This window comes from Pelmatolapia mariae, linkage group LG23 (genome assembly GCF_036321145.2).
Source record: "Pelmatolapia mariae isolate MD_Pm_ZW linkage group LG23, Pm_UMD_F_2, whole genome shotgun sequence".
NCBI classification, from domain to species: domain Eukaryota; kingdom Metazoa; phylum Chordata; class Actinopteri; order Cichliformes; family Cichlidae; genus Pelmatolapia; species Pelmatolapia mariae.
Genome location: NC_086246.1, coordinates 46,789,628 through 46,803,186, shown reverse-complemented (window position 1 = coordinate 46,803,186; position 13,559 = coordinate 46,789,628). Strand labels below are relative to the sequence as shown.

Genomic DNA, 13,559 nt, shown 5'->3' with positions numbered 1-13,559 from the left:
TGTCGTGCTTTTCAGGATGATGTACAGGCTATGACTGTAGTGAGTATTCTTTCTAAAGTGTCCGTTAAGCTGTGCTTATTGTTATCACTGATGCTTGCTAGCTGGATGCCAATAGATGGTTAGAATGTGCCAGTTTTTATCACCCACTGCGAAGCCCTGTGGTATTGCCCCATGCACAAGCCATACAAGTACACCAACAATGTACACTGGCGACATTTACATTCTACAGGAATCAGTAAACTAGACAAGACTCACATTGCAAATTAAATAGTAATCTGTATACTGCACACTCCTCAGTTTTATTGCAGTCATACCTGAAATAAACCTCATTTTGAAGGTATTTTCAGAGAAAAAGCCAATCATTGCAAGCAGCAGCCAGAGATTCTGAATTATCCTGCAGATTGATTAAAGCTGGAGATTTTCTAGACAATTGGAGCAGAGATGTCATCAAGGCCAATCAAGCCTGGCCCTATTCCTTTCCCATTACAAAGGCTGCACCTGATTAAGTACATCAAATGAGCAGCGGCACAACTCCTGGAGCAAGAGCATACAGGCTGCTGCAAATTTTCAGGTTATAAGCTGTGTGTAACAGGACTAAATGAATAAGACCAGAGAGAGGGCAATGGGGGGTTTTTTCCCGTGTGCATGTGTGATCTGTATTTGATGTCGAGCATCAACAGACCACTGAGTAGATAGGTCGGACTGATTATTTCTCAGATGACAGGAAGAGAATACCGGGCTCCTGTGTAATATTTTGTTAAAATTGAAAATTGAATAGCTGTCCGCCATGCCATGTCATTCCTTTAACACTATGCCAATTAAAGAGCTGTATGGTGGTACAATCATTCATTTTCAAGAGAGAGATTGAAATTAAATTATGGAGCATGAGAAGAATGAATTAGACACGCTACATGTTCCCTTGTTTCTCAGCTCTTATCAAATAGAGAGGCTGCATGGGAGTGTTTGGATGTTCCATAAGATCCTGGCTTGTCTTTTCTACAGTCAAAGCACTATGGATACTCGGTGTAACTACATCTCATGGCTGACACTCACATCAGTTTTTGAAAGACAAAATTTTATTCCAAAAACTTATCTGACATTATAACAGTAGCTGTGAAATAATGGTATCCTGCAGTGGAAGTTAGGACATGACATAAAACTTGTTTTATCATTTAAATGCCTATGCACATTAGTGATATTACAGGAGAACGAAAAGGTGCATCAAATCTTTTTATGGCTTTCCTCTTCTTTTAAAGCTTTACATTCTACAATAGTGTGTCCTCTTAAAAAATGCCTGAAGAAGTTGAAATCTTTCTTTCTCCCCAAGTTGCATGCGTGCGCTTTACTTCTAGTTACTGGTGTCTGCTCAGTTGATCACCGAAACCAGAATAACACAAAAGAGAGGTACATTCCACACATGTGGACTCTCAAATTTTAATTATCTCTCATGAGAGTGTATTTTCACACGCCTATAAAAATATATTTGACCCCTCTGAACATACGATCGTGCTTCACATGTAGACAGTCCTGTCATGGTTAGTGTGGCTTGGTAGTGACTGGATTACACACCTCATCATTTAAATCAGTGGAAAAAATACATATTTTCATTCTTTTAGAAAGATAGTCTTTCTTCTGAATTGCAAACTGATCAAATGAGTCAGCATTTGTAGCTTAGTGCCACAAAAAAACATTGACACAAAGAATTTCTGTGAGGTTTTTTTTTTTATCCCGGCATATGTGTATTCAAGGGGAGGAAATCTGTGTTTTTCTACATTTGTATTCCAGCAACTACAGGGAAATCCTTTTTACTCCGGCCAGCTGAGGACGTCCACACATATAGTCCATCATCGATGAAGAAACAAGTCATGCAAAAATGAAAACACAGGGCACAAGAGGCTCAGAGTTGGAGATGGGCAGTTGTGTGAGGCCGGGTGCGGGGGGCTTAGTAGGGAAGTAGAGACCAGCCGGCAGTACATAGAGAATCACTATGGTGACAGCAATCAGGGGGCTCAGGGGAGTGAGGCTGGGTCAGAGAGGAAGGCTTGAGAGGCAGCTGACTGAGGAATCAGCTCTCACTCTGAATGATTCAACTGACAGCTCCCCCCAGGGCTGTGCCGGACCAGCCGTCCCCAGAGACCGCGGCTTTACGGAACAGGGATGCGGCTAGCAGTCCTTTTCTAAGGAAAAAAATAAAATAAGTGGAATTGGAGCCAAGACGGCGCAACAGTGCCATAACATAGTAATGCTGTTAATGACACCATCACTTAACTTGCTACAGCGAGCAATTTTCTTTTAAAGAAAAGGAAAATGTGCTAATTTAAAACATGTAAACAATATTACGTGCCGCATCCTTGATGTGAGTGTGAGTCTCTCTACATATATTTCCCTCCCCTGTTGACATAAACATCGGTTAAAAGTAGCAATTTGCTAACACACTGCTTTACACCTTACCATTACCCCTTCTATCATCCATTCATCATCACCCACTCCTCTCCCTTTATCTGACACTTTCTCTGTCTGTTCCTCCCTCTCTCCACTGTGCTGGACAGCATCCACCTAAACAGATGGTTCAGTGTCAATAGGCTGCTATTAACTGGCCGCTCTCCCTGCTCTGATCCAAGACAGCAAAAAGCACATTTAAAGCACTGGGAATAAATGCTGTGCCACACTGATGAAGCTAAGATTTGATTAGCACAGACGACGACGATCCCATTCACTTTAAAACCGTCACCCTCATAAGCTACTTTTTTTTTCTGTTAGTTTCTCAGAAATAAGCACAAATTTCATTTTTACCACATCAGATGCAGGTATGGTATTTTTTTATGTATTGTTGACTGAGTTCAAGGATCTAGTGACTCATATTCTTGGCTCACATCCCCTTAATATTTATTTATTTTGCTTTTCTCTTCCATAGTTCGGATCTCCTGCCATGTCTGTGACTAGCTGCTTCGTCATCTCTGTGCCACACCCTGCTGAGGAAAAGGACAACTGCCTGACCTTGAGGCTTGCATCTGCTCAACCCTCACTTTTTCCATCTCTGGTAGATATTAATAAGAGGTACCCTTAATTTCCACTCCCTTGTGGTTCCTCCTCAGAAGGTGCAGATTTGACTACATTCCATTACTTTATTTTTCAGCCACATGAAAGAAGGCACTAAATGCTTCCTTCTTTCCGGAAAGCCTTGATAGCCCTTTTTCAAATGTAATCTACATCATAATTAGACCCAAACAATATGAGTCTTCGCACTTCCTAGACTATTAGTTAATGCCGGTTGAATGTTCGATCTGGCGAGGAAGCGAGAGCCAGTCTAAGTATAAATGTTCCTTTACAATCTGCATCTGTGTGTTATAGACACACCCAAAAAGAGGAGAGAAGAGGATAATATGAAAGGAAAGATAGGAGTGGCACAGAGAGGAAGGGATGTGGCGGCGATGGTGTCGCTGCTGCTAGAACAGTCTTCCCACCTTGTGGTAGCACGGAGAACTGTAGCTGCCTCAGTGCATGAGCAATGGGGGATGAGAGAGAGATGGAGTGAGAGAGATAGAGCGAGAGCATAGGAGAGAGCCAGAGGGAGCGATACACAGAGAGAGCAAGAAAAAGAGAGAGAGAGAAAAAAGGGAGGGGAGTTTAAACTAAGTGCAATGTTTTGGGACAGGCTAATCTGTTAGTGAGCAGTGTGAGGATCGGAGCGTATTGTGTGAGCCAGTGTGCGGGGGACAGATAAGGGAGCCAGCCAGCCCGCCAGCCCGACCCACCGACCCACCGACTGCCTGACTGCTTGTTTTAATGTGCTGACTCTGGGGAGATTTTAAAAGACAGCATATTGACTGCTTAGACGTGTGCGGAGACCCTGGGCACAAACGCCACCACTACAGCCACAACGAGCAGAAGTGCATCAGCAGACAGGGGAGACAGAGACAAAAACTAGAGGACTGAAATATCACAACTCCAAAATCAGAAAATTAAAGAGGATTTTTTTTATCCCCCTCTTTTTAAATTGATTTGATTTTTTTCTTTCTTTCTTTTTTTGTGTTCCTGGGACTGACTCCCAACTGTAGAAAAAAAAGAGGAGGTGGGAGCAAAAACAACAACAACAACAAGAACAAAAAACTGAAGAAAATCTGAAAATAAAAGGACAGAACGAAAAAAAAAGCACCGAATCTGAACATGTTCGAAATAAGCCGAACACTCAACGCTGCTTTGTTGAGCAATGAGGTAAAGACATTTGGATTTGCTTATTCCCTCCGCACCTCACCTGTGTGTGTCTGCTGCCAACCATTCTGTCATGTGTGTTATCGTATGTCAGTGTGTGTGCGAGTCTTTACACTTCTGTATGCTCGTAGCTAGAAGACAGAGGGGATGATTGATAACAGCAGCTGTTTATTATATTTCCCAGCACGATGCTTGGTGCAGAAAAGGGGACCGCAACGCTTCTCACCCTCACTCATCCCACCTTGTAATAATAAATGGCGAGCCAGTGTCTAGACTTTATATCCTCCTATTGTAACAAAACTAAGGTAGCCTTTAAACCCATCAAACATAGGCTTGCTTGTGAAATTGTCCACCTGGGGCTAAAATTGCTTGTGTGCCTTCATGTGCGCCTACAGTATGTCTGTTAGCGCGAGTGTGTATGGCTGTGCGTATGCTCACACGTGCATTTGTGTGAAAGCAAAGGGTTCTGTAATGCCCCTCTGCCTCCCCCTTTCTTCATGTCCCCCACCCCCCACACTCCCTCTTCTGTCCTTTACCATCGTCCTTCCTACCTGCTGTTATCTGCTCTCCTTCCCTTTCTCTCACACCTATTCTCTCTCTCTCTTTTTTATCCCCCCCGTTTCTGTCTCTGTCCTCCCTTCTCCTCCCGTGTCTCTGTATGAGTGTGTGTGTTCTGTGAGCAGCATCTCAAGATGATGGCGAGGTACGGGCAGCTCTCGGGACTAGCAGCCAGTGGCGTGGGCTCCGTCCCTGAGACGCACTCGCCGCTATTTCCCAGGGATCTCCTGTCATCGCCAGCCCAGATGGGCTACAGGTCACCCCTGGTAAGAGGATAGACAGACCAATATATATCTCCATCCTTTTAATGAACGATGGCATAAGAACAAGAAGTGAATCGGGGAGAAACGATGGTAGTGGTAGTAGGAAGTGTGTGTGATAATTGTGTGTGTGTGTTGAGGAAAAGAACAAAAGGGCAGAAAGAGAGCAAATCAATTGTGGAATTCTGCCTGTATCCCCAATGGATAGTATTAGTAAATATTTACATTGTTATGTTTGTTCAATTATGGACGCCTACTCTGTCTTTAGCCTCTGCCAGTCAGACTGTTATCAAGGGAATTTGAGGTGTTTGTGTGTGTGTGCATTTGTGAGTGTAATATATTTTCTGTTTGTTGAATTTTGTCAATGTTGTTAGGAATCTAAAATATTCATTTATCTGCTTACTGCCTGACGATGAATTAATTGATGTGTAGTAATTAAAAGAGGGCCATTAGCGCTGCTGTTAAAATTCCAGACTTTTTACAACAACCTCGACATTCAACGAATGCATTTGAACACCCTGAGGAGTCCGTTTGTGATTTTAGAAGACCAGTCAAATCAGTTAGATTTCAGTTAACGTCTGAGAAAGCCACGTTAGCAAGCGGAGGCAGAGAAACTGTAAATAGTCGGGATATTTTGCGCTGGAGTCAACATTACTCTGCAATTTACATAGAAACGATTACTTCAGGGGAATGGGAGCGAGAGAGAGAAAGGGGCATGAGAAAACCCTGAGCGTTTAGGCAAAAGAGCTGTAAGAAAATCCCTGACTCGCCGCATTAAAGCGACATGAAGCTGTGGGTGTCTAATCTGCTGTGGGCTCTTCATTGGTTCGGCTCCCCTTCAAACTGGCTCAGATCCACACCCCAGAGCCTCCCGGAAGCCTTCATAACCCACTGTCATGCTGCTGACTGTATCCAGGGGTTTCCGTCAAGTGTATGCAAATACACGGCGAGGATAAGCATTGAAATGCGTCCGCGAGGAGCTGAGCTTCAAAACTGTTTTTCCACTTTGCCTTTTTGCTTTGAATTCTTACGCCAGTTCAAAGACATCTGTCCAGTGCTTAGTTATTATACACAGCACAAAGCATGTGTTTCCCACTGCCCGTTTAGACTCACAACAGTGTTATCAGCTCTTTGCATAAAGCTGCCAGACCATGAATTTTTTCTTGAAACCAATGGAACTAATTACTTCAGTTTATTATGTGAATGGGATTGACATGTAAACATTTTTTTGACTGTTATCAGCATCTTATTAGATGGAATTTTAAAGAAATAACCAGTCGGTCGCAGGGTGGAGCATGATGAGTAGATGACTAGTTGCAGATTGCATTAAAATTTACAAACAGCAGTAAAAAAAAAAAATTATTAATTCAACACATTTTTATTATTAACTGAGTGACAGTCAGGTCCTCATCACAAATAGCTTCATTTCTAGTAAAATGGTTCGTTTTGGGCATTTTGCACATTCGCCATCAGTGTGTTTCTAGCGATGAGCCACGTCCCTGTGTGTGTGTCTGTGCGTGAGCGATCAAGCGTCTAGGTAGGCGCATACACTTGTGTATTTGTTTGACAACGTGCGCGTGTATGCCTGCGCATGATTACCCTGGTTAAAAAAGACCATCGTTAAAGTGATTAATGGTGCCTTCATTAAGCACAGCAAGATCATTTGCATACATTAGATGAATGTGCTGGAAGATTCTGGTGGCTTTGGTGTGTAGAGCCTCAAAAGCAGCAACCTCTACCTTGGTGCTTTTTTATTTGTTTTGTCTTTTTAATTGTGCAGCGGCAGCCAAACATTGCTTTACCTTTTAAATAGAGGCAAATTCATTATTTAGCACATTTTTGTCATTTAATCAATCCAACAGTTTGATATTGTTACAATTTAAAATTAAGACACTGGATTGATCTTCTATTGGTGTAAATTACTACTTTGATAAATGGATAAATATCTTGTTTAGCTTCAGTTTGTTTAGAGCATTCACGTGCGTGTTTGTGCTAAATGTTTTTGCCTGTGTGTGCGCATGTTCGCAGTCTTGCGTCTCGCGTCTCGCGTTTTAAGCTCTAGGACGACGTGTTTAAGAGAGCATCCAAAAAATTTTAATTCTGAATCTATTAGAACACACGCAGCAGACAGAGGAGCATAAAATTAATGAAACTCAAATGCAAATTCTTACGCCGGAGTAAGCACACCCACCACATCGGTTTACAGCACTAGAATGACCTGGTTGACCACCTTGGGCAAAGGAGGTAAAATGTAGATAACGTGTAGAAAAACTTAATTGTAAATTATTCAATTTTTCAGTCACTGGAATCTAATTTTCAAAAGCCCACATCTAAAAACCTGCAGTGCACCGTGCTTCAGAGCTGAATGCTGTTAATTTGTAGAAAGCTCCACTGATTACCCACTGCAGGCAGCTGCTGTTCTCTATGTGACACAAGGCTTTGTTTGACAACTCCAATCTTTAATGTTTCAACATTTGAAAAAAAAAAAAAGCTGCCTAAAGCCGTTCATCAACAACGGAGCAACGAAAAGCAAAGAGGGACAAAGAAGAGAAAGGGGGCTACCATAGCTGTTGGCAAACGTGTGTAGCCACGGTATATTAACAGCCAGCAGATAGTTAGAGGTCATCTCTATTTCATAACAATGATTAGCTTCTTCCATCTGCCGCTCACTGCATTTCCCCTCTACTTGATTGCAGTGTTCTCTGTATCCAGGAAATTAGTTCATTTGTGCTCCACAACCCTGCTGTCACTGAGGCACAAACAGGTGCAGCAGACTGAACGACGCCACAGAGGGAAAACGACGTTCACAGGAAGGGAAACGGAGATGGAGATATGTGCAAAAGCAAGAATCGACCGAAATAATCGTGAAACAAGTACGATGGCAGTTAATTAACATTGAGATCTGACAAAAGCAAATGCTGCTGGTTTATAATATTTTGAACCATTAATTTATCTGCCAAGCAGCTGAGAATGAAAAGTGTAAGGAAAAAGGTGCTAAAGTGAGAAGGCCAGTAATATTCAAGCCGTGCTTGTTTTAGCAAAGCTTGTTTAGCTCTAGGGCTCTATAGGGGGGAGGGGGGGCTAAAGCACATTATGACGGAAATATGCAAGAGAATTTACACGCAACATCGCAGGAACAGAAACTGTGGAGCTTACACGTATATGTGTGTGCGCGTGTGTGTGTGTGTGTGTGTGTGCATCATGTCATGTTTGCACTTGATATGAGCACATGTGGTGTGTCAGTTACGGGGAGCACAGAGAGGGGCAATGCAAGGGGGGCCTGCAGGGTTCAGATTTGTTGTGTGTGTGTATGCACGTATAGTGGCCACCAGTGCTGCAGGGAGGGCCTAGTGATCAGCAGCTGAGCCTGTGTCCCGCTGGGAGCCATCACTGCAGAATGGAGCAGGTGTCTGCAGGCTCATGCACACACACACACACACACACACACACACACACACACACACACACACACACACACACACACAAAGTGTATTCTCTCTCTTGTTTGCTTTTTTCCTTACTGTATTTCTTTCTCTCTTGGAGTCTTTTTTATTTTGTACAGCATAGCACATTCGAAAGCCTGCTAATGTGTGCTGCATACCGTCATTGACTGTCACCTGTTTTTCATGCTCATCCACTCTGTATACTAAACACAAACAATAGAGTACCCCACCAATAGGCCGCTGCAGTGTCATGTGTCCACGCCCAGCCAAAGGTCACCTGTGACTCCACTTATGTAACGGCAGTAGTAGGGCTCAGATTCATCAGACATCTTCGAAGCGTGTAGTCCTGTAATTCAAATGTAAACAAAAAAGGTCACACCCACCACCAGAAAGTAAAGCAGAACCTGCTGTTATTCCCACACTGACTCACAAGCCGTTTAATACATGGATTAACTTAGTCATAGTCATCACAATTATCACAGTTTACGTTGTAGGGGATTATAATTCCGTAGTGGGCTTGTAAATTGTAGTGCGGATTTTACGTCACGTCTGTGGCCACATTTATGCAGTTCAGCACACTGAATGAAATAATCTCACTTCTTGCTGTTCAGTTTTCTTCCTTAATTCCCAAAAATTTAAAAAAAAAATCCCAGGGCTGCCCTTTTGCCTGGCAATATAAAACATTTAATTTCAGAAACAAATTTGTTCCCTCTCTTGGACAATGTTTTCACATCCAGCTGCTGTTATTTCATTTGGCTTAAGAGGATAAATACAGAAAGAATAATGCGACAGGCAAGACTGGAGAGAAAGAGCTATTGTGTTCCCGAACGTGGCGAGTTCTTCGTGTTTTGCCGTTTGCAAACAATGAATATGTAAAAATAGAAACTTTCTTCAGATGCTATTCAGAAGTGAAGTCCAAGGCAGAGGCTAAAATGTAATTTTAGGTCAACATACAAAAGCAGTTTATGCTGTGTGTGTTGAATTATTCAGGGTTAGTGAATTAATTATAAAACTGACAGTCAATGTACTACGGATATGTCAACCTTATAAACCTTGACAAAAGACGCATTAGCCAGTGTAAGACCTTTACTGCGCTGCCTCCATCTCTGATGATAATCTCATCAGATGGTTTAAGCTCAGTCTTCTCCTTTACAATAGACACAAATTTATAATGCAAACAAAATCCCCTTTACAAAAAGAACATTAGATAGTCTCTTTTTTTGCCCATTTTGTAGGTGAGAACTCATTTTAAGATCGGCGACGTGAGGAAATGGGCCTCATTGTTGACAGCCAGACGCCTGTTGATGCTGTGCTGACAAATGGTACCGATACTTGAGCGATTGTCTGCGTTTGAGATGCTGGCATTTTGATGAACAACACTGTTTTTTACTCTCTCAAAATTGATGGTTTCAAAGCCAACACGTTTTTATCGATTCGTTAATTGCCGGGGATGAGGCAAAGTATCCGTTGTCACAAATGATGAATGGCTGACTGAATGGCAATAACGCAAAGGAAGAATGACCGGTGACGTTAGAGCAGCTCACTGGTTTCTAACAGTTGGAGCATATGTTGGCTTGACTTAATGTATAAAAAATTGATGGGGGGCTTTCCCCCGTTGATTAGCTTGCATAAAATGCAACCAAAATCCAGCTATACTAAAAAACAAAACTCCTACAAATATATTTTGTCCACAGTAAGGCTAACAACTAACAGCAGCAGCATCTTTATCTGCTAAACCCTCCATTAATTATAAATGTACCCTAATAGCATAGCATATGCAGTGTTTCTTGTATAATCTTAATATGTATGATTACTTGTGAAGTAACTGGGTAGATGTTAGAGAGTTACAAAATAAATGTAATTGCTATCTGGGAAAATTATGCAATTAAATCACAGTTACTAATAAACATACTGGTGGATATAAAGGGTTATATGGGGAATATAAAATCTGGGGTTTTTTGCATGTTATTGCAAAATTTACTTCATTTGGGATATTCACTGATAACTTGGGTCAGCAGAGCCATCGTGATAAATTTGCATGCCAAAATTTCAACAGCAGGATGGCTTACAACAAGTTGTCTCTACTACTCAGGAGGCTCCGATCATTTGGCAGTATGAATTTAAATTTTGAGTGTTGCTTTTGATCGATTCTCTTGTTTGAATTTGCACCACCTCTTGGCTGCTAGTCAGTACACATTGCTCTATCCTGAAACTTGAATACCAGGGCGGGTTGCCAAGTCGTTGGACAGGAACGGCTTTCGGGACCAGAAATTTAACAATATTTTCCTTCTAAAATTAGAAAGCGACGGTAATATTACTGGACAGACTATTTACCAGTGGCAAAAATGCTGTCAACATCATGGGGATTTATCTAGAACCTGTAGAAAGCTTTTGTAATATAATATTTATATATTTTTGGAAAGTTATTGTCCAATTTAAAACATTTTATATGTTGCTTTACTTTCAGAACTTTAAAATATTTACATTAGGTGTTGCTTTTTTAATAATCTGTACCTTATTACATTTTAAAACCAGCTTTCTCAAAACGTTCTATTAACATATTTTCTCGCAGAATTACATTTATTTATCCTGACTTAATGTTACAAAGCGAAGATTTACTACAGAATGTGCCTGGTGCCTTTTATACACAAAGTCTTGGTATTTTCACAGGGGAAAATAATTTCTTGACTGTTTGCTTCTAATGATTTTTTTCTCTTTAATCGGCTAAATGCTCCAACGACGCAAAATAACCGAAACATGTCTCTAAGCATGTAGACATTTAAACTGAAATCCAGTGGGGTTTTTCTTGTGCATTACCCACTCGCTTTTCTTCAAGCATGAGAAAGGGCGGTTAAGCATGAAGTGACATTTGGAGAGCTGGATTTGTGCGGCGTGGGCATGTTTTGGTGCACAGTGCCGATGGCCAGCTCAACGAAGGACCGTGGATGTGTCTAATTTCTGAAAGGTTATTTCTTATCAAAAGCCACAGTGGTGTAAATTATGCAGATCTGATAGCGTAGGGTTTTTGATGAGGTTTTAAACACTGCAGAGTTTCTAACAAAGAAGGGGACTCGTTTCTGCAGAAAGATGACTGCAGAAATGACAAAAAGTAAATATTGTACATAAAATGCTCGTAGAGTGAGCAGCGGCAATTAAAGAACCTCAAGTGGGAAACACTGCGCGTTCTGTGTTGCTGTAGGGTGTGTGTGTATAAGTGGGGGGAGTTGTGATTAAAGCCTCCACCAGATGGACCACAGCGGTCGCCCTGTGAGCATGGCTGTACCCCGACCAGGATCAAACGCAAAACGGGCTGCCATCCTCACAGCCCCAGAGCCCACCAATAAATCCCCATGATCCACTGACCCACCACACTACGGCTTCATTTTACACATACAGTTTATACTAGAGAGCACAACATCAACAGAAAGAGTGCGGCTCGGTGTCCTAATGATTGCCCCTCATCTTTTACTTCAACTATATGCAAATACGGATCTTTACATTATGTATACATCTACAGCTAGCGGAAACTTTATGATTACTGAGAGAGCTGTTGGCCTGCTGAAGTTGAATGTCACCCCAAGCTGTGGACCACTCTGTTGTCCAAATGGACACTAATCCACCAGAGTCCTGTTGAGAATACACTCTCGGTGCCAGAACACATGCCAGACTCAACAGCAAATGCATAGCTAAGCCTTTCTGGGCACCTACACAAGCCATCTCTCATTTGTGTTCCGTTACAACCTCAAAGACCATTATGACCATCATCTCTTTCATAAAAAAGGGAGGGGGGATCACACTGCTGGCTTAATAGGTTCCGTTTATATGCATTCATGTGTAGATTTGGTGTATTTATGTATATTTCCTGATATTTTCATGCATTAGAAAAAAAAGAAGTAGAAAAACAGCAGGGATTTTGAATTAAAACAACAAACGAGGACTGTAAGAGTGCAGAGTTTACATAGTGGCTGAACAAGCACTCACTCTCAGATAGAGACAGAGCTTTCAAACAGCCCCCTGTCACATCTCTGCAGCTTGCAAAGCTCCAGCCATACCAAACAGCTTTGAGTTAAAGTTGAAGAAAGTGGCTGTGACAAATGCAGCACAGCCTTGTTCCGGGATCAGCGTGAAGAATTCATTTCTGATCTAAGGAGTTTCTACGAGGGAGAGTGACACAGGCAGGGGTTAAGCTGACTGCGTATCATGCCCAGTGACACGGAGAGAAGAGGATGTAGGAGGAAAGCACAAACTAGATTAGCTCAATTTCACCAAAGAGGGGAAAAAAAAACTTGCCTTTAATGTGATGTACATTTAGTTAACATCCGCCATTCGAGGGATCTTCTTTCTGTCTCAGGTTACCGTGAGTTAACAGATTTGTAAATGGCAGGCCAGTGTGGGATTTACTCATTAGTTTTTCCAAGGAAAAAGATCATTCAAAATGAAAATTTACACGAGCAACATTAGAAACAATGCATTCAAAGCACTGGGCTGTATCGCGTTTTGATTTGGTTACATTAGAACGCAGGATAAGTGCTTGATTTTTACAACAAGTTTGAGATTTGTAATATTTGTTCACTTTGTACTCTTGTACATTTATCCCTTTTCTTCTGCTTGTCCTGCTTATAGACACGGGTTTTGTGGTAGGACTATGTCCAGCTGCTGTAATCCATTACTAAACTGCCAGAGCACTGTAGCCCAGTGAGGCCTGCTTTTGAGGAGAAGGAAAAGAGGTGATTTGACTGATGATGTAGGCACGCCGCGCATCTGTGACTTACCAAGCATCAGCCAAATAGTGTGTACAATTTCTTCATGAAAGTAAACCTTCTCGTCTTAAAAATGAAACCAAGCAACAAAAGTCAGCAGAGTCCAAACTGGCCATTGTTGTCCAGAAACAGACATATTATCGTGTTAATAGCTGTCTGGCAGCTAGACCCGGCGATGCTGATTTTGTCACTGGAGATAGGCAAGCTGAAGGCTGTGATTCTCATTTGTTGATTGTTACCGGCAGAGGGTGGACACCTGCCAGGAAAGAGGCAGTCATCAGTCTGAGTAGCACAGCAAGATGCTTCTACTGCCAGAACTTCAATAG

General features: G+C 41.9%; 1 protein-coding gene across 3 annotated transcripts in view; it reads left to right on the top strand.

Annotated features, from left to right (window-relative positions):
- Positions 1-3,656: 3,656 nt before the first annotated feature.
- elavl4 (ELAV like neuron-specific RNA binding protein 4) overlaps positions 3,657-13,559 on the top strand; it is a 74,768-nt gene continuing 64,865 nt past the window's right edge. The window contains exon 1 of one of the 3 annotated variants that reach the window (XM_063467300.1): positions 3,657-4,215. In XM_063467300.1, the coding sequence (XP_063323370.1) occupies positions 4,168-4,215 (48 nt within the window). In that variant the 5' untranslated portion in view covers positions 3,657-4,167. Of the gene's footprint in view, positions 4,216-4,788; positions 5,037-13,559 lie in introns of those variants that run through there. The other 2 variants (XM_063467299.1, XM_063467298.1) reach the window with 2 other exon arrangements.